At 35.4% G+C, this 23603-nt stretch overlaps 1 protein-coding gene across 4 annotated transcripts in view; it reads right to left on the bottom strand.

The window, feature by feature from the left end:
• The window catches only part of MAN1A2 (mannosidase alpha class 1A member 2), a 144953-nt gene that overhangs the window by 80981 nt on the left and 40369 nt on the right, over positions 1 to 23603 (bottom strand). For all 4 annotated transcript variants that reach the window (XM_082616200.1, XM_082616199.1, XM_082616201.1 and 1 more), the window contains exons 4-5: positions 6409 to 6527; positions 883 to 963 (exon numbers count right to left, since the gene is read on the bottom strand). In XM_082616200.1, the coding sequence (XP_082472326.1) occupies positions 883 to 963; positions 6409 to 6527 (200 nt within the window). The remainder of the gene's footprint in view (positions 1 to 882; positions 964 to 6408; positions 6528 to 23603) is intronic.

The raw sequence follows: 23603 nt of genomic DNA, 5'->3' as shown, positions 1-23603 counted from the left end.
GTGTCTGTGTGTATTACACCAAAACTTCCATAAAGGAGAACTCAGAGTTGTTTTGTTTTGTTTTAATTTACAGCAATAAATTGCATTCAATTTCTAAATAGGCAGTTATATTAATTAATTTTTGGACTTAGGAGGATCCATATTCATTCTTACTGATTCATTCCTTAATTCTAATCTTATTAATATATTTTCTACTTTTGTTTCAACAATGTAATTAATTGAAATGGCAAATCCTGGAGAAGGATAACTCTTACAGAGGAGACACAGTGTATATAATGCTAGGATCTGTAATGAATTTGTTTCACTGAGATTCTCAAAATGGAAAAATCATTATTCCCAAGAAACAGAGCTCTACCTGAAGATCTAGTTATTTCAGCAAACCTGTAGATTAGTTCAGTACTGGACAATTTAAAAAGATGACATGGGGCTTCCCTGGTGGCACACTGGTTAAGAATCCGCCTGCCAGTGCAGGGGACACGGGTTCGAGCCCTGGTCTGGGAAGATCCCACATGCCACGAAGCAACTAAGCCTGTGCTCCACAACTACTGAGCCTGCACTCTAGAGTTCGCAAGTCACAACTACTGAGCCCAAGTGCTACAACTACTGAAGCCCACACACCTACAGCCCGTGCTCCGCAACAAGAGAAGCCAACACAATGGGGAGCCCGCGCACCGCAACGAAGAGGAGCCCCTGCTCAATGCAACTAGAGAAAGTCTGCGTGCAGCAACGAAGACCCAACACAGCCAAAACTAAAAATAAGTAAAATAAATAAATTTATTTAAAAAATAAAAAGACGACATGATGCTAGGGAAATCTTTCATTCTACTAAATTCCATTCACAACCCTTTCTCCCCAAACAACATATCACTTGATTTTGCTCACCTCCTCTCCTGAAAGGTAATATGCTGCAAGTAGGCCTCCAATAAATCGAATGTTGACTTCAAACACAGACACCTCTGAATTCTGTGAAAACATATTGAAAATATTCACATATACATAAAGCTGTAAAGGTTTCAAAATATCTTCAATCCTTCATATGTTTCTCACAAACATGCTGGGAAGAATGTTTTTTTCCACTTTCTATGTCTTTGTTTCTCATGCAACTGCAATCTCACCTCCCATTTGTTAATGTCACTGAAACTCCTCTATTGCTGTCAGCACAGCTTCCTAATTGCCATAACCAATGGGCCATTTTCATGTGCCTTACATATTATTGTGAAATTATCAAGATATTTGATGCTATTGACTATTCTCCCTCATGAAAGCCTCTACTTCTTGAATTTTGGAATAGTGTTCTCTCTACTCGTCCCTTACTGTTCTAATCACTACACTATAACATCCATTTTTACTTCTATCTCTCCTCATGGATTTTAAATGTTTTTCTAGTATATGTAACTTAATCAATGTTAAAGGAGGTACCAAAAAATAATGGCAAGATGATAGGTTTTTCAATTAATAATGTTGAAAAAAGTGACTCCTAGGTAAGAATTTAATTTGGATGCTCATTTCATATATATATGAAATCCAAATGATTTAGAAGTAAATACAGAAGAAAACTAAAATAAAAAAGTAGAAAAAATGTGACAATATATCTATACTTCCTTGAGAAAGCAGGTACTTTGTAAGCATAAAATCAATAGCATTGATAACAAATGATGATAGAAGGACTTGAATTTCCCCATAATGAAAATTGCCTATAAGAAAAAAAATCATGAACAAAATTAAAAGGCCAACAACAAACGGAAGGAAATTTGCCACAAGTATAGCAGTATTAATAACCCTACCACATAGAGTCTATAGGTTTGTATTTAGATATAGATAAAGATATTGCTGAAGAAGATTCTAATGCATGGAAAGAAATTAGAAGTGGCAAAGAAAATAACCAAAGAATCCACAGAATATACAAAATTGACTAATAGAAAAATAACATTCATAATTAATTTTTAAGTAAAAATTAAAAGGAAATATATATTACCCTGAAGTCTTTCCAACATTCATAGGCAGAAGACATCATTTGCTAACACAAGCATAATTCTCTAATATAAAATTTTCACAATATAATGTAATTTTTTAATAACATAACTGTTATCCTACCCCATCCTCGAAAGCAAAGTGGTTTACACTACTTCATATATTCCCAATATATAGCATACTGCAGGGTACATAGTAGACATTCACTAAATATAGAGAGGAAGGAAAAGAGGGAGAGAGGGCCTCTCTCCACTCACTAGAACAATAATACCATCTAACCAGTTTCCCTGACTTCATCTTTACCCTCTTCTCAGCACTCGACTTATTCAGCACCATATAGTTACAGTGGTGAACCTTTTAAATCTTAAGTTAGCATAGGTTACTACTCTGTGCAAAACCTTACAGTGACTTCTGGTTACACTCAGAGTAAAATGACTTACTAGACCCAACATAATCTGATTCCCCACAACCTCTCTGACATCATCTCCTACCAATGTCCCTCTGACTCACTTTATTATTACCCGACAGGTCTACCTGCTGTTTGAGAACTGTCAAACTCACTTCTGTGTCAGTCTTTATACTTTACCCGCAGATCTCTAAGCAAAGTTCACTTAGAAAGTTTTTCTGACCACACAATATAAAATTGTGAAGTAATCCCTCATCACTAATATTCCTTACTCTGTACTATTTCCCCAATTAACACTTATCATCTGAATATTATATAATTCTTATTTGTAAAATTCATACCTTCCCTCACAAGAGACAGAAGATAAGAAAAGTTTCTAGAGGGAGAGAAGAAGAGACTGAGGGAGAGGCATTATTCACAGGAGAAATGACTGAGAATCTTCCTAAATTGATGAAAACAAAAGTCCTCAGACTGATAAAACATGAGTCCTTTAAGGAATAGTCTAAATACAGAATGGTAATGGAATTACAGAACAACAAAGCAAAAAAAAAAGAAAATATTAAAACAAGGGGAAAGAAAACAGATTACCTTTTAAATATTAAACTGACAGCATACTTTTCAATAGCATAACAGAAACAGGAAGACAATGGAACTGTATCTTTAAAAGGTTAAGAGAAAATAATCATCAACCTCTAATTCTATACTCAGCTATAATATCTATTAGGAGAAAGCTTGGCTCTCTGATATCCACATGGCTTCCCTTGGGTCTCTTCTCAGAAACGTCACCTTCAATATCCAATGGATATAAAATAGCAACCTCTCACCACCACTTACTCCAATCCTACTTACTCTTCTTTAAGAGTAAGCACTTATCACTATCTGACATGCTATATTCAATATATCTTGAATATGTATTTACTACTTTTCTCCTCAAACTAGAATAGAAACTAGTATAAACTAGAGATAAGACTCTGTTTTGTTCATTCCTGTATCCATAGATTTAGAACAGTGTCTGTCACAGAGAAGGCACTCAATAAATATATTTATTTATTTATTAATTACTTAATTTGGAAGTTTCAAATACAAGTTGGGACCAACTAGACAACAATTACACATAAGACAAGAGGGAGATGAGCTAAATTAAAACATTTTAAGATCCTTATGTTTTTCAGAAGAAGGATAGAGAAAATGATTAATTTTAAACTTTGGTAAGTATAGCTATTAAAATTTTAAGGGTAACCCCAAAATGAATGGAAATGGAAAGTATAAAGTCAAACTAGTAGCGGGAAAATGAGACATGAAGTAATTTAATCCAAATAAGATAGACAGAAAATAAAGGCAAATGAGAAGTACAATAATGATATAGGTAGCAAAACAATGATTGAAGATTCAACTCTAAAAATATGTTATACTAAATGTAAATATTTAAAGCTTAACAGTTAAAAGACTCCAAGACTGGATAAAAATAACAAAATCTAAATACGCACTATATGTAAAATATACAGCTAAAACATACGACACAGAAAGGGTAAAAGTGGAAGAATGGAAAATGACTGTGCTGATTATTAAGTTATTTTTTCTCAGCTTCAAATCCATCCTTCTACACTCTACTTCGGTATACTGAAACTAGAACTCTTCAAATGCATCTGGCTTCCTTATAAGCTGTGCTGATGATAGAAGGTTCTACAAAGATAATACAAAGCTGAAGGAAGAAAAAGGAACTTATTCCTTCCAGTCTACTTCTAGTTTCTGACAGTGTCAAACCAGCCATGGTTCTTCACCCTGGCAGTGGCAGTTGGTTCCAGGTTACAGTTCCCCTGCCACAGACACATTCCCCAAATCAGCCTCCTTGTGCCCTTTAGAGATACCAAGCTCTAACTAGGTACCCACTCCTCAGAGGTCTGAGTCCCAGGTCTGAGAAGCCCCTTTTAAGAACTCCTAAGGTATCAAAAACAGAGTCCCAAGCTAGTAAATTTTAATGATCTCAACCTCTCCCCATTGTTCTCACAGTTCCAGGCATGGCAGCCATTTATTGTAGTTACTACCTCTTGTAATACTACAATGTTCTCTTTCTGTCTTTTCAGTGCTCCATTACTTGGTTAACAATTCTAAACACTAAATCCTCTAATGAAAATAACTGTACAGTTCTGGTTCTTGATTGAGCCAACTGACACAATGATATACCAACAAATTATTAGGCATAATAAAGCTTCCATGTTAACAAACAGGAGTATTTGAGATTCACAAATGCCAATTCTCTCCAAATTACTCTATAAATTGAATTCAATCCTCATCAAAATTTCAACACAGTTTTTCCAGAGCTTAAAAGAGCAAAGAACTGAGAACTGCTAAGATAATTTCCTAGTAGAATAAGATCAGATATCAAGATTCAGCTATAGATATTAAGCTTTTCTTATAAAACTAGTTAAGACTATAATAAATATTTAGACTACTAAAATATTGATGTAGGGATAAAGAGAAAAGCCAGTAGAAAAGAATAGAGTGATATAACTAATACATGACTAATGTGGCATGAATAAATAGTAGAGAAATAAATGTGCTAGGATCAATTGATAGTTGCCTATCTTAACCTACCCACAAACTCAACTATATAAGCACTAAAGACCTAAATGCAAAAGCAGAACTTTAAAACATTTAGAATTAAATACAGGAATATATCTTCATGACCTTGAAGTACATAATCTCTAAGAGCTACATAACTATACAGGGGAAACCCTGCATTTCTCAATCCCCTTTTAAAGTAAGGTGGGGCCACATGAGTTAGATTCACTCAATAACACACAAGCAAAAATGGGGTAACCAACTTCTGAGCAGTCACATATCTTTTCTCTATCCCTTCCTCCTTTATGCAACTGGAAGGTTTATCCACCTTATTTTGAGGAATCATCTTGTACCATGAGGTTGAAGCTTTATACTGAAGTTGACAGAATAATAAGACAAAGGATCCTAGGTCCTTGGTCATCGAGGAGCTACCCAAACCAGCCCTAAACTTTTTATCTTTGTACTTGACTTGCATGAAAGAGAAATAAACATGTATCTTGTTTAAGCTATTTTATACTAGATTTTCTGTCATTCACAGCCAAACCTAAACCTGATAATAAAAACTGTTCTGAGCTATGTCCAAAATGCTAAAATAATATAAAAGAAAGTAATCAGTTTTTGTCTAATTAGCATCAGGAAAGGCTAATGATACAGAGTTTGAATGATACAGAGTTTGCCAAAGAGAAAAACACATAAGAAGTGGCTTCTCACTACAGTCAGAAGGAAAAGTAAAAATATCATGAAAGATGAAAATGAATATGACAAAATAGTCCACACATCTTTTAGGTGAAAACTGGTAACAATGAAAATAATTGCTAACATTTACTGAACACTTAATATGTACCAGATTATTTCAAATAATCCTCACAATATTGCAATAGGATAGCAATTTTATGACAGGTTTAGAAAGAATAAGTAGCACTTACTTATAGGTAGGTTTCCCAAATAGCACTAGAATTGTGGCTGTGTTGGGCTTCAAACCTAAGCAGCACTACTTAACAACTATGCCAAAATGCTGGAAGGATGAGCATGTGCATAACTATGAAGGCTCCTCAAAACTGTGCCAAATCCACAACACTGTAAATCAACTATACTTCAATTTTAAAAATAAAATAGATTTTTAAAAAAATGTTTAAAAAAATGGTACCAAATCATTATTTCTTTAAAAAATAATAAAACAATATTTATAAAGTAATTTACGGTTTCCTGATGTTTCTAATTCAATGTGCTTTTTTTTCCCTAACTCTTGCCTTAACACATGCAATACATTACGTTAAATGATAAGGGTAAGAAAAGGAAAAGGAAAATGGTGAGAAAGGGTGATGATTTTACGCAAAAACTGAACAACTGACAATCGCAAAAGAAGAAGGGGGACTTAGGATTTCCTTAAACTGCTAGTATAACACTCAAAACTATTGTTACAGTGTCTTTTCATAGTCAATGGAATAAATTATGAACTGTATACTCACCACGCTGAAATCAAGGTTGTTTTCGATCCATTTTTGCCCATCTCGGAATTCATCATGAAGTCCCATAATGTAAAGGGTATCCAAAGCATCTACTATAGTAGCACCCATTTGTGAACTTCCTATATATGGGGGAAAAATGTCATTAAAAAGATGCCCTTCATACAAGATCTATTTTAATTTTTTATATTTAAAAAGTAAATCAGGACTTCTCTGGTGGCACAGTGGTTAAGAATCTGCCTGCCAATGCAGGGGACATGGGTTCAAGCCCTGGTCCGGGAAGATCCCACATGGCGTGGAGCAACTAAGCCCATGCACCACAACTACTGAGTCTGCACTCTAGAGTCCGTGAGCCACAACTACTGGGCCCGTGTGCCACAACTACTGAAACCTGTGAGCCTAGAGCCTGTGCTCTGCAACAAGAGAAGCCACAGCAATGAGAAGCCCACACACCACAACCAAGAGTAGCCCCCGCTCGCTGCAACTAGAGAAAGCCCGCGTGCAGCAACGAAGACCCAATGCAGCCAAAAATAAAAATAAATTTATTTATTTATTTATTTATTTTAAAAAAGTAAATCAAAGTACAAATATAAGGATGAAAAAAATACCCAACATGGTTCACTTTTCCATAAGAATAGACAATATACATTGTTTAAAACATTTTCCTAAAGATGACACATTGATAACTAATAGGAAGATAAAGGAAAACTAAAATTATAATTCTCCTTAATTTTCTTCCTGGTCAGAAAATGAGATATCTATCTCCTTAATTGAGATAGACTGGGGGAAAAAAATAAAGAGGATTAATTTAAGAAATGGCAACAGTGGTTCAAGATGATAAGCTAAGTCATAAGACAACCAGGAACCGTGCTCTTTTGGTAAATTCATAGAAAGGGCAAAAAATATACTTAAAATAATAACAAAAGTATAACAAGGCTATATAACCGTGATGGAATATAAACTATAATAGTCCTTAACAATCAAAAAGCAGGTAGAACATATTTAAAAAGAAGTCATAAAATAAAATGTGAGCAGAGAAAATCAAAATAGTAAGATCTACCTATCTTCAAGAAAGAGATCATCTTGATCTTAAAAGAAAATATTTCAGGGAGGGAGGAACTAATTCAACAAAGCTAGCCTAACTGATACCAAGAACAGATACTGTAAACACAAGAAAACAGAACAGGCCAATCTTACTAATGAATATAACTGCAAAAATCCTGAATAAGATACTAGCAAGACAAATCTAGTAGTGTAGTAAAAGAACAAATAACATGGAGCAGCTGGGTCCTCCCTAACCCCAGGAATTGAACTATTATTTCTACCTTCTGAGAATGAAAATCACCCACACAGCTTATTGTCTACATTAACATGACTTTACTGTTACACTGTCTTCATCAACATGAGTTTACTCTTCCAGGAAACTCTTGCTCAGAAAGAGAGAAGCTGCAAAATAAGTTATTGTTCATTCCAGGAACTTCTTGAAAGATTCATCAACTCTTTAACAGAAAGTATCAAATGATGACTAACACTCTAAAACTCTAAACCTCTTGCCTCTAAATTCTCCACTCACCAATCCGAAACTATTATATCATGATCCTTACCCAATCATAACCAAGATGTAATCAACCATAACTCTCCAACTGAAAGGCCCTTGTTAAACAAGACTTAAAATCTCAATATATATCTCAACTTTGTCCTTCCTCGTCTGACAGGCTTACTATGGCTCTGGTGAGGTAGTGATCTCCCTTACCATGGTAAGCATTAAACTCAGCTTTGTCTTATCAACAAGTTATCTTGGTGATATTTTAGGAGTCAGCATTCGACACTACTTAGGTTCACATTTTCCATTTAGTATTCCTTCTTTTCTTTCCTTTTTAATTCCATTCCTTTTTCTCCTAAATAAATAGTGTTTTCTTGTGATGGTTTAAGTCTACACAAATTTGTTCTTATAATGACTGTCCTCAACCTATATCACATTTTCTTATTCATGCGCTCCTAAAAATTTCTTCAACTTATCAAGAAGTATATCTTGGGCTTCCCTGGTGGCGCAGTGGTTGAGAGTCCGCCTGCCGATGCAGGGGACACGGGTTCGTGCCCCGATCCCGGAAGATCCCACATGCCGCAGAGCGGCTGGGCCCGCGAGCCATGGCCGCGGAGCCTGTGTGTCCGGAGCCTGTGCTCCGCAACGGGAGAGGCCACAGCAGTGAGAGGCCCGCGTACAGCAAAAAAAAAAAAAAAAAAAAAAAAAAGAATGAAAGAAGTATATCTTCCCACTAATAAAACAAGTACTACACCACACTCTGATAAATCCCTTGGTCTTCTCCCCACTCAGTTCCCTTCATGTTGATATTAACTGGGTTATTACAGACATACTTTCCTTTTTCTTTTCTTGTTCCTCAGCTTTTAATTAAGATGATAAAAATTTTATCAAGCCATTTAGTCACCCATATATCCTTATCTCTTGCATAATCATCTGAATTAAATATGTACCTCTTTTTATTTTTGTATTTTGTCCACAATATTTATCATCCTTATTTTAAATCCTTAGGAGTCCCTGTTTTTGTTCTTATTTCAATTTTTATAGGTAGTTATGCTCAGTTCTCTAGTTATTTATTTAGCTCTGTAAGTGCATGCTCCTCTAAGGTGCTGACTACTCTGAAATGGAAAAAGGCCTGACCCACATATTTATACCAATTCTAGTTGGTTGCACAAGGAGAGGTTTGTGCCACAAGCTAAACAGCACAAAGAAGAAAAAGGCAAAACTGAAATTACTGGCTATCACTGTGAGTGTTTATCTAGACAACTCAAGGTTTCAACTGGAAAAAATTAAAGGGTCTAAAACTACCCTTGGGTCAAATAAGAATTAAAATATGACACAACAGAATATATAAAACATTAATAAAGATTTATTATGAGAACATAGGAGTCAACTGAACCAGTTCTCTGAGAAAAACTCACAACTTAAAAATTGTATACTATTTAATGAGAACAAATGAAAATGTTCTACTAAGAAAATAAGAAAAATGATAAACTTGAGCAATGAAGTAGAAGAATCAGAAAAGCTAAAGAAATAAATGAATTAGGAATAAAGAAAACTGTCAAAGTAATAAATTCAAGAGATGGTTCTATGAAAAGAACTATACAATAAATCTAGGACCAACTGATTTTTTAAAAGTAGTCATGTGAATATAAAAACACAAAAAAAGGAATTGAGAGTATATTAAAAGGCAGATATAAAGGAAATTAAGAAAACTATTTTTTACAAAAGCCTAATTTAGCCATATCTTCCCAATAAATTTGAAAATGAGTGGAATTGACAATTTTCTAAGAAAATAGGTATTATTTTGACTTATGAAAAAGGAAATAGAAAATCTAGATAAGCAGACCAAGAAACAGGAAATTGAGAAATTTTCAAAGAGCTATGCACTATAAAAGTATCACACTCTAGAAGTTTCATAGAATAAATTCTACTTTAAGGATGATAACTTCGACATAAATTTTGATAGAACATAGGAAAAGAAAGCTTAAAATTCAACTTAATGAATTTTGCATACCATTGATGCAAAAATATAACTTAGTAAGAAAAATAAAACTATTATCTGATCTCACTCGTGAGCATCCTGGAAATATTTAGGAATAGGCTTGCTGGGGGGTATAGTAAGTTTGTGTTTAACTTTATGAGAGACTGACAAACTGCTCTCCAGAGTGTACCACTGTATACTCCCAGCAGCAGTGTATGAGAGGTCTAGTTGTTCCATCATCCCTCTCAGTATTTGACATTGTTGGTCTTTTTCATTTTATTCATGCTACTCAGTATGTAGGATTTTGCATTGTGGTTTGAATTTTGATTTCCCTGGTGACTGATGTGCTTATTGGCTATTCATTTACTTTCTTTGGTGAATTATTGGTGAATTATTTATATATTCTGAATATATCCTTATACATGTATCACAAATATTTTCTCCAATTCTGGGGCTTGCTTTTTCATTTCCTTAATGTCTTCTGGAAAGCAGAAATTTTTTATTTTCATGAAGCCCAATTTATCAATTTTTTTTCCTTAATGGTTTATTCCTTTTGTATTCTAAAAACTCTTTGCTCACCTCAAGGTCGCAAAGATTTTCTCAAATATTTTTTACTGGAAGTTTTATACTTTTAGTTTTTTTGTTTAGATCTATGATTCATTTCAAGTTCATTTTTGTATACAATGTTGAAGAGTCAAGGTTTTTATTTTTCTACATGAATATATAACTGACCCAACACCACTTATTGGAAAGACTTACCTATAACGCACTGAAAGCACCCTTGTTGAAAATCAATTAAAAATGTATGTGCAGTTCTATTTCTATTCTTTTCCAGTGATCTCTACGTCTATCTTTATGCTAAAACCATACTTCCTCATTACTGAAGCTTTACAGTAAATCTTAGAATCAAGTCGTGTAAATCCTTCAACTTTGTTCTTTTTTAAAAATTATTTTGATTATTGTACATGCTTTGTGTTTTCATACAGATTTTAGAATCAGCCTATCAATTTATGTGGAAAGGTCATTTTTACTTAGATTGCTTTAAATCTAAATATGGATTTCAAGAGAACTAACATCTCAACAATACCAAGTATTCCAACTCATAAAGGCATCTCTCTCCTTTAAGTCCTTTTAAATTTCTTTCAATAATCACAGTTTTCAGTGTATAGACTGCACATAGTTTGTTAAATTCATCCACATATACTTCATATTTTTATGCTACTGCAAATGAGATTATTTTAAAACTGTACTTACAACTGTTTATTGCTATTATCTGGAAATATAATTTACTTTGTATATCAAACTTGTATCATATGGCCTCATTACTAAATTTGTTTTCATTCTAGTACTTTTTTATTGTTGTTTGGTAGACTCCCTAGAATTTTCTTGTGTGTGTGGGTGAGTGGGTGTGTTTTAATACTCTTTATCAGGCTAAAAAAGTTCCCTTCCAGTCCAAGTTTGCTGAGAGTTTTTATTATGGATGGATATTGAGTGTTGTTAAATGCTTTTTCAGCATCTGAGATGCTCATAGAATTTTCCTCTTTTAGTCCCTTAATATCTTCAATTATATTGACTAATTTCCAAATGTTAAACCAACCACACATTCCTCAGATAAACCCCACTTGGTCATGAGGTATTATTCTTTTTACATATTGCTGAATTAGATTTACTAAGATAAATCTAATTTGGTCAAAGATTTTTGTGTCCATGTTCATGAGGAACATTGGTTGGTAGTTCCCTTTTATTGTAATATCATTGTCTGGTTTTGGTATTAGGGCTTTGGTGGTCTTACCAAGGAGATATAATTATCCTAAATGTGTAAGCACCTAACAAGAGTACCTCAAAATATATAAAGCAAAAGCTGACAGAATTGAAAGGAGTAAGAAAGAAATCCAATATTAGAGTTGGGAACTTCAACACCCCTCTCTCAGTAATTGACAGAACTACTAGATAGAAAATCAGCAAGAACAGAAGAAGTCTGAACAAACCCATAAACCAATGAGATCTAACTGACATTAACAGAACATTCTACACCCAATAACAGTCACTATACATATAAACATTCTTTTCAAGCACCAATGGAACATTCACCACGACAGGCCATATTCTGGGTCAAAAAGTAAATCTTAAATAATTTAGAAGAATTGTAATGGCACAAAGTATATTCTCTGACCATAATGAAACTAAATTAGAAATCAGTCACAGAAAGAGAAAAGAAAAATCTCTAAGCGTTTAGCAATTAGACAACTTACTCAAGGGAAGTTTTAAAACATACTGAATTGAATAAAAATGAAAACACAACATATCAAAATCTTTCAGATGCAGCTAAAGCACCACCTGTCAGAAAATTTATGGCACTAAATGCTTACACTGGAAAAGGGGATCATGAACCTATAATCTAGGCTTCTATTTCAAGAAATTAGAAAAGCAAGAACAAAAGCAACCCAAATTATGCAGAAGAGTGGAAATAACAAAGAGCAGAAATCAAAGAATTGAAAACATAAAGGAAATATACAGAAGATCAATGAAACCAAAAGCTGCTTCTTTGAAAATATCAATAAAATTGATAAACTTCTAGCAGGACAAACAAAGAAAAAACAACATAAATTACCAATATTAGGAATGAAAGAGGGTTATAACTACAGCTGCCACAGATATTCAAAAGGTAACAAGATAATACTCCAAACAACTCTATGCACACAAAATCAGTAGCTTAGATGAAATAGACCAATTCCTCAAAATCTTCAACTACCAAAACTAACCCAAGGTAAAACAGATAAACTGAATGGCCCTTATAGAGAATGTGAAATAAACTGAAGTTGTAGTTTAAAAATCTCCCAGAAAAAAAAAAGCTCCAGATGCATATGGTTTCACTGGCAAATTATATCAAAAACTTGAGAAAAATATAAAACCAACAGCACACAATCTTTTCCAGAAAAATGAAGAGCAGAGAACACTTCCAAACTCATTTTATTAGGCCAATATTACACTGATACTGAAACAAGACAACGATAGTTCAAGAAAAATACAAAACAATGTCCTTCCCAAGATATGAATGCAAAACCCTCAACAAAATATTAGAAATCATTAGCAAGTTATAAATATCAAGAAGAATTTATACATACACACATACACTGAAAATAAAAGGTGCACTTCAAAAAGCATTGTAAGATCAAGTAACATTCTGTTCCAAATCAAAATTCTTTTAAATGCAAAAAGATCTATTCCTAACAAAAATCTTTCAATTCTCCAGGATATCTAAGTAAAAATAATTCATTGTGACTATTAATCACTGCTGGAAAAATTATTACCAGTGATAACTTATGTCCATCAACATTTTCCTCTTCCCACTCACAAGCTCCAGGGCTGAGCCCTAATTAGGCAAAACCAAAGGAACCTATCCCAACCCTCTGGGTATAGCTTTCAGGTCAAGGCTGGACACAAGACCCAGATAAACAAGAAACAAGGTGGTTTCTGAGAAAACCAAGTGCTCTCTTCTCTACAGTGTTCTCTTTTCTATAGATGTGTTAGTAGGAAGATACGAAGCTTCAAGTTGCTGCAGCCATCCCTCTAGGAAGCCAGCCTGAAGATAAAAACACAAAGAGGAAAATAGAGCAAAGAAATAAAGAAAAAAGCTTAGCTGGTACCAGATCTACTCTAGAACATCATTGAGCTGATTAATTTTTTTTTTTAGTTTAAGCCATTTTGAAATGGATCTTCTGTTATCTGTACATAAAGAATCCTCTGATGCCAAGGACAAACTAGACAAAAGTCAGAGGAATATGATTTCAGTTACCATATAAAAGAATGTTTATAATCAAGGCTAAGAGACAGGAAATGGACACATTTTAAATTGTTTTCCTTATAATCTAGAATATTGTTAAGAGTTCGATACCTGCCTATATGTTGCTATAGTAATAGACTAGACTTTTAAAGTTCCTCCCAACTCTTAAGATTCTGATTCTGTAAAGGCATACTGATTTGGGAGGTCAAATGAGACACTCAGAACTATGACTCCTCCCTTAGACTTCTTCTATTTAAATAAAAAGGTTAAAAACAGATTTTTTAAAAAAAATCTCAAATCATACTCACTACCAAGAATATGAGATGCAGAAAAGGAACAGAGCAAGTAGGAAACAGAGTCAAACTCTTTTTTATTAATCCTTTAATAAACTAACTAACTACATGTCTAAAAATGTAAGACAAAATAAACAATAAAGGATCCATTCCCACTTAGCTTATTTGGCTGGGAAAAAAATGTTAACCACTCAAAAATTTTTCTAAAAGTATAAGCAACTAATTTTGACTACTGAAAATAATACAGATTGCATTTTCACTTTTCTACCAATTCACTGTAATTTTGTCATATGGATTTTTCCCATGTGCTGGTATTAATTTTCTTCTATCTTTAAAGTTTACTGAAGCAGAACAAAATATCAATTAGAAGCATGAACCTTAGCACTAAGCTTCCTGTAATCAAATTCTGGCTACATTATTATTATTATTATTATTATTTTTTTTTTTTTTTTTTTTTTTTTTTTTTTCTGTACGCGGGCCTCTCACTGTTGTGGCCTCTCCCGTTGCGGAGCACAGGCTCCGGACGCACAGGCTCAGCGGCCATGGCTCACGGGCCCAGCCGCTCCGCGGCATGTGGGATCCTCCCAGACCGGGGCACGAACCCGTATCCCCTGCATCGGCAGGCGGACTCTCAACCACTGCGCCACCAGGGAGGCCCCTGGCTACATTATTTACTAGCTGTGCAACCTTGAATAAGTTAGTTAACCCTAACTGTGCTTCAGTTTCCTCATCTGTGAAATGGGAACAATAATAATAGTACCTGTCTCATAGTGCACATAAATCACTTAAATCAGTCCTTGGCATATAGCACGTTTATTAGTCTGCTCAGGCTGCCATAACAAAACACTATCCGCTAGGACGCTTAAACAACAAAAATTTATTTTCTCACAGTGCTGTAGGTTTGAAGACCAAGATCAAGCTTCCAGTTTTTAACGGAGCACCTTCCTCTTGGCTTGCAGATGTCCACCTTCTCACTATATCATACCCACATGGCCTTTCCTTGGTGCATGTGCAGGGGGAGAGCTTGGGTGTTTCTTCCTCTTCTTTTAAGGGTACCAGCCCTATCTGATTAGGGCCCCTCGTTCAATCTTAATTACTTCTTAAAGGCTCTATCTCCAAATACAGTCACATTGGAAGGTAGAGCTTCAACATGTGAATTGATGGGGGACAAGACTCAGTCCACCACAATATGCATTATATAAATACTACAGATGTTGCTACTAATAACGTGGATGTGACTATTGTTCTAAAGGAAAATACAGTTTATTCACAAACCCAATCACAGAATCTCTAAAGCAAATAACTGACCTCATGACTCAATAAAAAGGTACAACCTTTTATTGGAAAATACTTAATTGTTACTCATTACAAGATGATCCCTCAGAAATGGTGGACCAAAACTGACAAAATATTGCTTCTGCTCTTTTAATGAGTTAAAAGGCTCATTTTGTAAAGTCACCCATTCCATCTCTAAGCTCCTTTAACTTCTATGACCTCACAAATAACTTTGTTTACCCAGTAAATCAGCTTAATGATCCTAATGAGCAGCTGACAATAACTCACCTGACAATAATCTGAAGCTGCCACTGTCCTGGTCATCATTTAACAACCTAACTAAATAGGGGTCTACAAAGGTCACTTTTGAAGAAGTCTGACAGAAGTACCACAAATTAAAACCACCTTTCCTAAAAAAATAGATGCTATTATTTTTAAAAAGAAAAACATTAAGTCAAAACTTACTCATTAGGATTTTAACAGAATCACATTCATTTAAGAAACATTCCTTTTGCTCCCTAAAAGAAATGATTTATATTAACTTATAAGGAATAAAATTTTAAGAAGTTACCTGGGTTTAAATTCAGCAAATAGCCTTTCCTTACACAGTTACTGCAATGATTAAATAAAATAAATGTATATTATTTACCTACTACCTTGCCTAGGACCATCTATCTGATAAGTATTACTACATTAGATGTTCTGGGAAATAAGGTTTAAAAAACCAAGCAGAAAATTAACATCCAACTCATGTTTGATACATGTTCATATTCCAATTTTTTAAAAGGGCTCAGAGTTTACCACTGAGTTTAATATAAAAGGATGGTTACTTGCAGAGAGGATCTAATTTTAATTAATCACTAAATATAATGACTTTTAGTCCATTAATGTCTCATTGTGGCATCCACAAAGCAACAGGAACTCTTCAGATCACTCTATAACCTCTGCTGAAGAAATAAACTCTATTTCATTAAGTGATAGCCGCTAAATTAAATGTCATATATGAGATCTCTGGTGTCTTTGATTACCTAAAGGAAAATTTTTTTCCATTATTCCTCCATCCCAACATCTCTCAAACCCAGGAGAAATTATATTTTCAGTCATTTTCTTTTTTGACAGAAAACAATCAAGTATCAAACAAATTATAAGAGAAATCATAGTGCTAGAAAAATTCTTCCAGAGTCACAATTTTTTAAAAATGTTATTTGGATTACTGCAGTGTTGCATTACAATTAGTAAAGATGATTGCACTGCATATGACTAACATATGTGCTTTCTGCCCCATTAATATTTTCTTGCTTTCACCTACTGTTATTTAAAAGATATCCATCATATCAAGAAGCATCTAAAATGGGGGAAAGAAGTGAAGACTATAAAGAACAACTTGGTAATTCTCAAGACTTATCCTTGGATTAAGTAAAAGTTAAGTAAGTTAACTTACTCTTTTCAACTGATAAGTTTAACAAGTGAACTGAACTCAAGAGAGGTAGAAAGAGCAAATCCAAGTTAAACAAAGCTCTTCCCCAGGGACTTCCCTGGTGGCGCAGTGGTTAAGAAACCGCCTGCCAATGCAGGGAACACAGGTTCAATCCCTGGTCCGGGAAGATTCCACATGCCACGGAGCAACTAAGCCTGTGCGCCACAACTACTGAGCCTGAGCTCTAGAGCACACAAGCCATAACTACCGAGCCCAGGCACCACAACTATTGAAGCCCACACACCCTAGCACCTGCGTGCCACAACTACTGAGCCTGCATACTTCAACTACTGAAGCCCACACGCCTAGAGCCCATGCCCCACAACAAGAGAAGCCCACACACTGTAACAAAGAGTAGCCCCTGCTCGCCACAGCTAGAGAAAGCCTGTGCACAGCAAAGAAGACCCAACGCAGCCAAAAAAAAATCCTCTTCCCCAGACCTCCATCCAGACACACACACTGTTAATTTTTCCCTTGGAACTATGAATGTAAAATATAATTCACTCAATTTACCGAATGAGTCACCTTGGGCATGTTACTTTTTTTTTTTAACATACATAGAGAGCACTACTGAAATTTCCCATCCTTTTTCTCCTCCTCTAAAATGTGCAAGTATCAGAATTGGTATTGCGTTGAAGATAAAAAATTACAAATAGGTACCTACCTTCCTTAAAGTAAAACAATGCAGAAAAAGCTTCACAATACTCTTTATAAATGACTAAAACATCTGTATGTAAATAGAAAATCTATCACATCTGTGTTTTCAAAAGCAACTATAACTAAATCTTGACCGAAACTTGCCAAAAAATACATGTTGCTTCAAATTATAGTTCCACAGAAATACAACAGTTCCCCCTTATGCACAGGGAATTCATCTCAAGACCCCCAGTGGATGCTTGAAAGCCTGGATAGTACCAAACTCTATATATATTATGTTTTTTCTCCTATACACACACACGTATGATAAAGTTTAATTTATAAATGAGGCACAGTATGAGATTAACAACAGTAACTAATAATAAAACAGAACAATGATAATAATTTACTGCAACAAAAGCTACGTGAATGTGGTCTCTTTCTCTCTCTCTTCCCTAAAAGATCTTATTGCACAAATTTAATGCCTTTTCCATCTTAACTAAGCACTTACTGCACTGTGGCCATAACTTGGACAGTTTAAGGTATAACAGCAAAACTAGCACAGTATTTCCTTCCTCACAATTTACAAATAAAACATTCGTGCTTACCTTAGATCCACCAGCATACGATTTTTTTTCTTTCCTTATTAAGTCAAGAACGTTCATCTTTTCACTTAAAGCAGCAGTCCCCAAACTTTTTAGCACCAGGGACCAGTTTCATGGAAGACAATTTTTCCACAGGTAGCAGGGGGTGGGGGGGATGGTTCAGGCAGGAATGTGAGCAATGGGGAGAGGCAGATGAAGCTTCACTTGCTTGCCTGCCGCTCACTCCTGCTGTGCGGCCTGGTCCCTAACAGGCCACAGACCAGTACTGGTATTCAGCCCAGGGGTTGGGGACACCTGACTTAAAGGAAGCACTTACAGCTTCTCTTTAGCAAATCCAAATTGCTGGCATCACTACCCTTGTGCTTTGGGGCTATTAGTAAGTAAAATAAGGGTCACCTGAACACAAGCACTGCAATATCTCCACAGTTGATCTCATAATCCACATGGCTACTAAGTGACTAACAAGCAGGACAAAGGGATGGTTCACACCCTAGGCTGGAGGGAGCAGGATGGTGCAAGATTCATCACGCTACTCAGAATGACACACAATTTAAAATTTATGAATTATTTCTGAAATTTTCCATTTAATATTTTCAGACCAAGGTTTACTATAGGTAACTGAGTACTGCACAGGGAAAACAAAACCTTAGATAAGAGGGTACTACCGTACTCAGGTTTTAGAAAGTACCTAAAAACTTAGATCCTACTTTTAAAATGAAGGTAGAAAATGAAAACAGTAATAAGAAAAAGTAAACAAGAGAGCAACAGCCAGCTCTACCCACCACCAGTCCCTCCCATCAGGAAACTTGCACAATCCTCTTAGCTAGCCTCATCAACCAGAGGGCAGACAGCAGAAGCAAGAAGAACTTCAATCATAAAGCCTGTGGAACTAAAACCACATTCACAGAAAGATAGACAAGAGGAAAAGGCAGACGGCTATGTACCAGATGAAGGAACAAGATAAAACCCCAGAAAAACAACTAAATGAAGTGGAGATAGGCAACCTTCCAGAAAAAGAATTCAGAATAATGATAGTGAAGATGGTCCAGGACCTCGGAAAAAGAATGGAGGCAAAGATCAAGAGGATGCAAGACATGTTTAACAAAGACCTAGAAGAATTAAAGAACAAACAAACAGAGATGAACAATATAATAACTGAAATGAACAATACACTAGAAGGAATCAATAGCAGAATAACTGAGGCAGAAGAACGGATAAGTGATCTGGAAGACAGAATGGTGGAATTCATTGCTGAGGAACAGAATAAAGAAAAAAGAACGAAAAGAAATGAAGACATCCTAAGAGACCTCTGGGACAACATTAAACACAACAACATTTGCATTATAGGGGTCCCAGAAGGAGAAGAGAGAGAGAAAGGACCCAAGAAAATATGTGAAGAGATTATACTCGAAAACTTCCCTAACAAGTGAAAGGAAATAGCCACCCAAGTCCAGGAAGCACAGCAAGTCCCATACAGGATAAACCCAAGGAGAAACACACCGAGACACAAAGTAATCAAATTGACAAAAATTAAAGACAAGGAAAAATTATTGAAAGCAAGGGAAAAACGACAAATAACATACAAGGGAACCCCAATAAGGTCAACAGATGATTTCTCAGCAGAAACTTTACAAGCCAGAAGGGAGTGGCAGGACATATTTAAAGTGATGAAAGGGAAGAACCTAAAACCAAGATGACTCTACCCAGCAAGGATCTCATTCAGATTCGATGGAGAAATCAAAAGCTTTACAGACAAGCAAAAGCTAACTGAATTCAGCACCACCAAACCAGCTTTATAACAAATGCTAAAGGAACTTCTCTAGGCAGGAAACACAAGAGAAGGAAAGACCTACAATAGCAAACCCAAAACAATTAAGAAAATGGTAAGAGGAACATACATATCGATAATTACCTCAAAAGTGAATGGATTAAATGCTCCCACCAAAAGACACAGACTGGCTGAATGGATACAAAAACAAGACCCATATATATACTGTCTACAAAGGACCCACTTCAGACCTAGGGACACATACAGACTTAAAGTGAGGAGATGGAAAAAGATATTCCATGCAAATGGAAATCAAAAGAAAGCTGGAGTAGCAATACTCATATCAGATAAAATAGACTTTAAAATAAAGAATGTTACAAGACACAGGGAAGGACACTACATAATGATCAAGGGATCAATCCAAGAAGAAGACATAACAATTATAAATATATATGCACCCAACATAGGAGCATCTCAATACATAAGGCAACTGCTAGCAGCTATAAAAGAGGAAATCGACAGTAACACAGTAATAGTGGGGGACTTTAACACCTCACTTACACCAATGGACAGATAATCCAAACAGAAAATTAATAAGGAAACACAAGATTTAAATTACACAATAGACTAGATAGATTTAATTGACAATTTTAGGACATTCCATCCAAACACAGCAGATTACACTTTCTTCTCAAGTGCACACGGAACCTTCTCCAGGACAGATCACATCTTGGGTCACAAATCAAGCCTCAGTAAATTTAAGAAAATTGAAATCATATCAAGCATCTTTTCTGACCACAACACTATGAGATTAGAAATCAATTACAGGGAAAAAAACATTAAAAACACAAACACATGGAGGCTAAACAATACGTTACTAAATAATCAACAGATCACTGAAGAAATCAAACAGGAAATCAAAAAATACCTAGAGACAAATGACAACGAAAACTTGATGATCCAAAACCTATGGGATGCAGCAAAAGCAGTTCTAAGAGGGAAGTTTATAGCAATACAAGCCTACCTCATAAAAGAAGAAAAATCTCAAATAAACAATCTAACCTTACACCTAAAGGAACTAGAGAAAGAAGAACAAACAAAACCCAAAGTTACAAGAAGGAAAGAAATCATAAAGACCAGAGCAGAAATAAATGAAATAGAAACAAAGAAAACAAGAGCAAAGATCAATGAAATTAAAGCTGGTTCTTTGAGAAGATAAACAAAATTGATAAACCGTTAGCCAGACTCATCAAGAAAAAGAGGGAGAGGACTCAAATCAATAAAATTAGAAATGAAAAAGGAGAAGTTACAACAGACACCGCAGAAATACAAAGCATCCTAAGAGACTACTACAAGCAACTGTATGCCAATAAAATGGACAACCTGGAAGAAAAGAATAAATTCTTAGAAAGGTATAACCTTCAAAGACTGAACCAGGCAGAAATAGAAAATATGAACAGACCAATCACGAGTAATGAAATTGAAACTGTGATTAAAAATCTTCCAACAGGGCTCCCCTGGTGGCACAGTGGTTGAGAGTCCGCCTGCCGATGCAGGGGACACGGGTTCATGCCCTGGTCCGGGAGGATCCCACATGCCGCGGAGCGGCTGGGCCTGTGAGCCATGGCCGCTGAGCCTGCGTGTACGGAGCCTGTGCTCCACAATGGGAGAGGCCACAGCAGTGAGAGGCCTGCGTACCACAAAGAAAAAAAAATCTTCCAACAAACAAAAGTCCAGGACCACATGGCTTCACAGGTGAATTCTATCAAACATTTATAGACAAGGTAACACCCATCCTTCTCAAACTTTTCCAAAAAATAGCAGAGGGAGGAACACTCCCAAACTCATTCTATGCGGCCACCATTACCCTGATACCAAAACCAAACAAAGATGCTAAAAAAAATGAAAATTACAGACCAATATCACTGATGAACATAGATGCAAAAATCCTCTACAAAACACTAGTAAACAGAATCCAACAACACATCAAAAGGATCATACACCATGATCAAGTGAAATTTATCCCAGGGATACAAGGATTCTTCAATGTATGCAAATCAATGTGATACACCATATTAACAAACTGAAGAGGAAAAACCATATGATCATCTCAATAGAGGCAGAAAAATCTTTTGACAAAATTCAACACCCATTTATGATAACAACTCTCCAGAAAGTGGGCAAAGAGGAAAGAAACCTACCTCAATATAATAAAGGCCATGTACGACAAAACCACAACCAATATCATTCTCAATGGTGAAAAACTGAAAGCATTTCCTCTAAAATCAGAAACAGGACAAGGATGTCCTCTCTCACCACTATCATTCAACATAGTTTTGGAAATCCTAGCCACAACAATCAGAGAAGAAAAAGAAATAAAATGAATACAATTGGAAAAGAAGTAAAACTGTCACTGTTTGCAGATGACATGACAAATTGGAAAAGTAGAAGTAAAACTGTCACTGTTTGCAGAGAGTCCTAAGGATGCCACCAGAAAACTACTAGAGCTAATCAATGAATTTGGTAAAGTTGCAGGATACAAAATTAATGCACAGAAATCTCTGGCATGCCTATACACTAATGATGAAAAATCTGAAAGAGAAATTAAGGAAACACTCCCATTTACAACTACAACAAAAAGAATAAAATACCTAGGAATAAACCTACCTAGGGAGACAAAAGACCTGTATGCAGAAAACTATAAGACACTGATGAAAGAAATTAAAGATGAAACAAACAGATGCAGAGATATACCATGTTCTTGGATTGGAAAAATCAACATTATGAAAATGACTATACTACCCAAAGCAATCTACCCATTCAATTCAATCCCTATCAAATTACCAATGGCATTTTTTTACAGAACTAGAACAAAAAATCTTAAAATTTGTATGGAGACACAAAAGACCCCGAATAGCCAAAGCAGTCTTGAGGGAAAAAAATGGAGCTCGAGGAATCAGGCTCCTGGACTTCAGACTATACTACAAAGCTACAGTAATCAAGACAACATGGTACTGGCACAAAAACAGAAATATAGATCAATGGAACAGGACAGAAAGCTCAGAGATAAATCCATGCACCTATGGTCAACAAATCTATGACAAAGGAGGCAAGGATATACAATGGAGAAAAGACAGCCTTTTCAATAAATGGTGCTGGGAGAACTGGACAGCTACATGTAAAAGAATGAAATTAGAACACTCCCTAACACCACACACAAAAATAAACTCAAAATGGATTAGAGACCTAAATGTAAGACCGGACAATATAAAACTCTTAGAGGAAAACATAGGAAGAACACTCTTTGACATAAATCACAGCAAGATCTTTTTTGATCCACCTCCTAGAGTAATGGAAATAAAAACAAAAATAAACAAATGGGACCTAATGAAACTTCAAAGCTTTTGCACAGCAAAGGAAACTACAAACAAGATGAAAAGATAACCCTCAGAATGGGAGAAAATATTTGCAAATAAATCAATGGACAAAGGATTAATCTCTAAAATATATAAATAGCTCATACAGCTCAATATTGAAAAGACAAACAAGCCAATCCAAAAATGGGCAGAAGACCTAAACAGACATTTCTCCAAAGAAGACATACAGATGGCCAAGAAGCACATGAAAAGCTGCTCAACATCACTAATTATTAGAGAAATGCAAATCAAAACTACAATGAGGTATCACCGCCCACCAGTTACAATGGGCATCATCAGAAAATCTACAAACAACAAATGCTGGAGAGGGTGTGGAGAAAAGGGAGCCCTCTTGCACTGTTGGTGGGAATATAAATTGATACAGCCACTATGGAGAACAGTATGGAGGTTCCTTAAAAA

This window comes from Mesoplodon mirus, assembly GCF_964341445.2.
Source record: "Mesoplodon mirus genome assembly, chromosome: 3".
Classification (NCBI taxonomy): domain Eukaryota; kingdom Metazoa; phylum Chordata; class Mammalia; order Artiodactyla; family Ziphiidae; genus Mesoplodon; species Mesoplodon mirus.
This window is presented reverse-complemented; position numbering and strand designations above follow the sequence as displayed.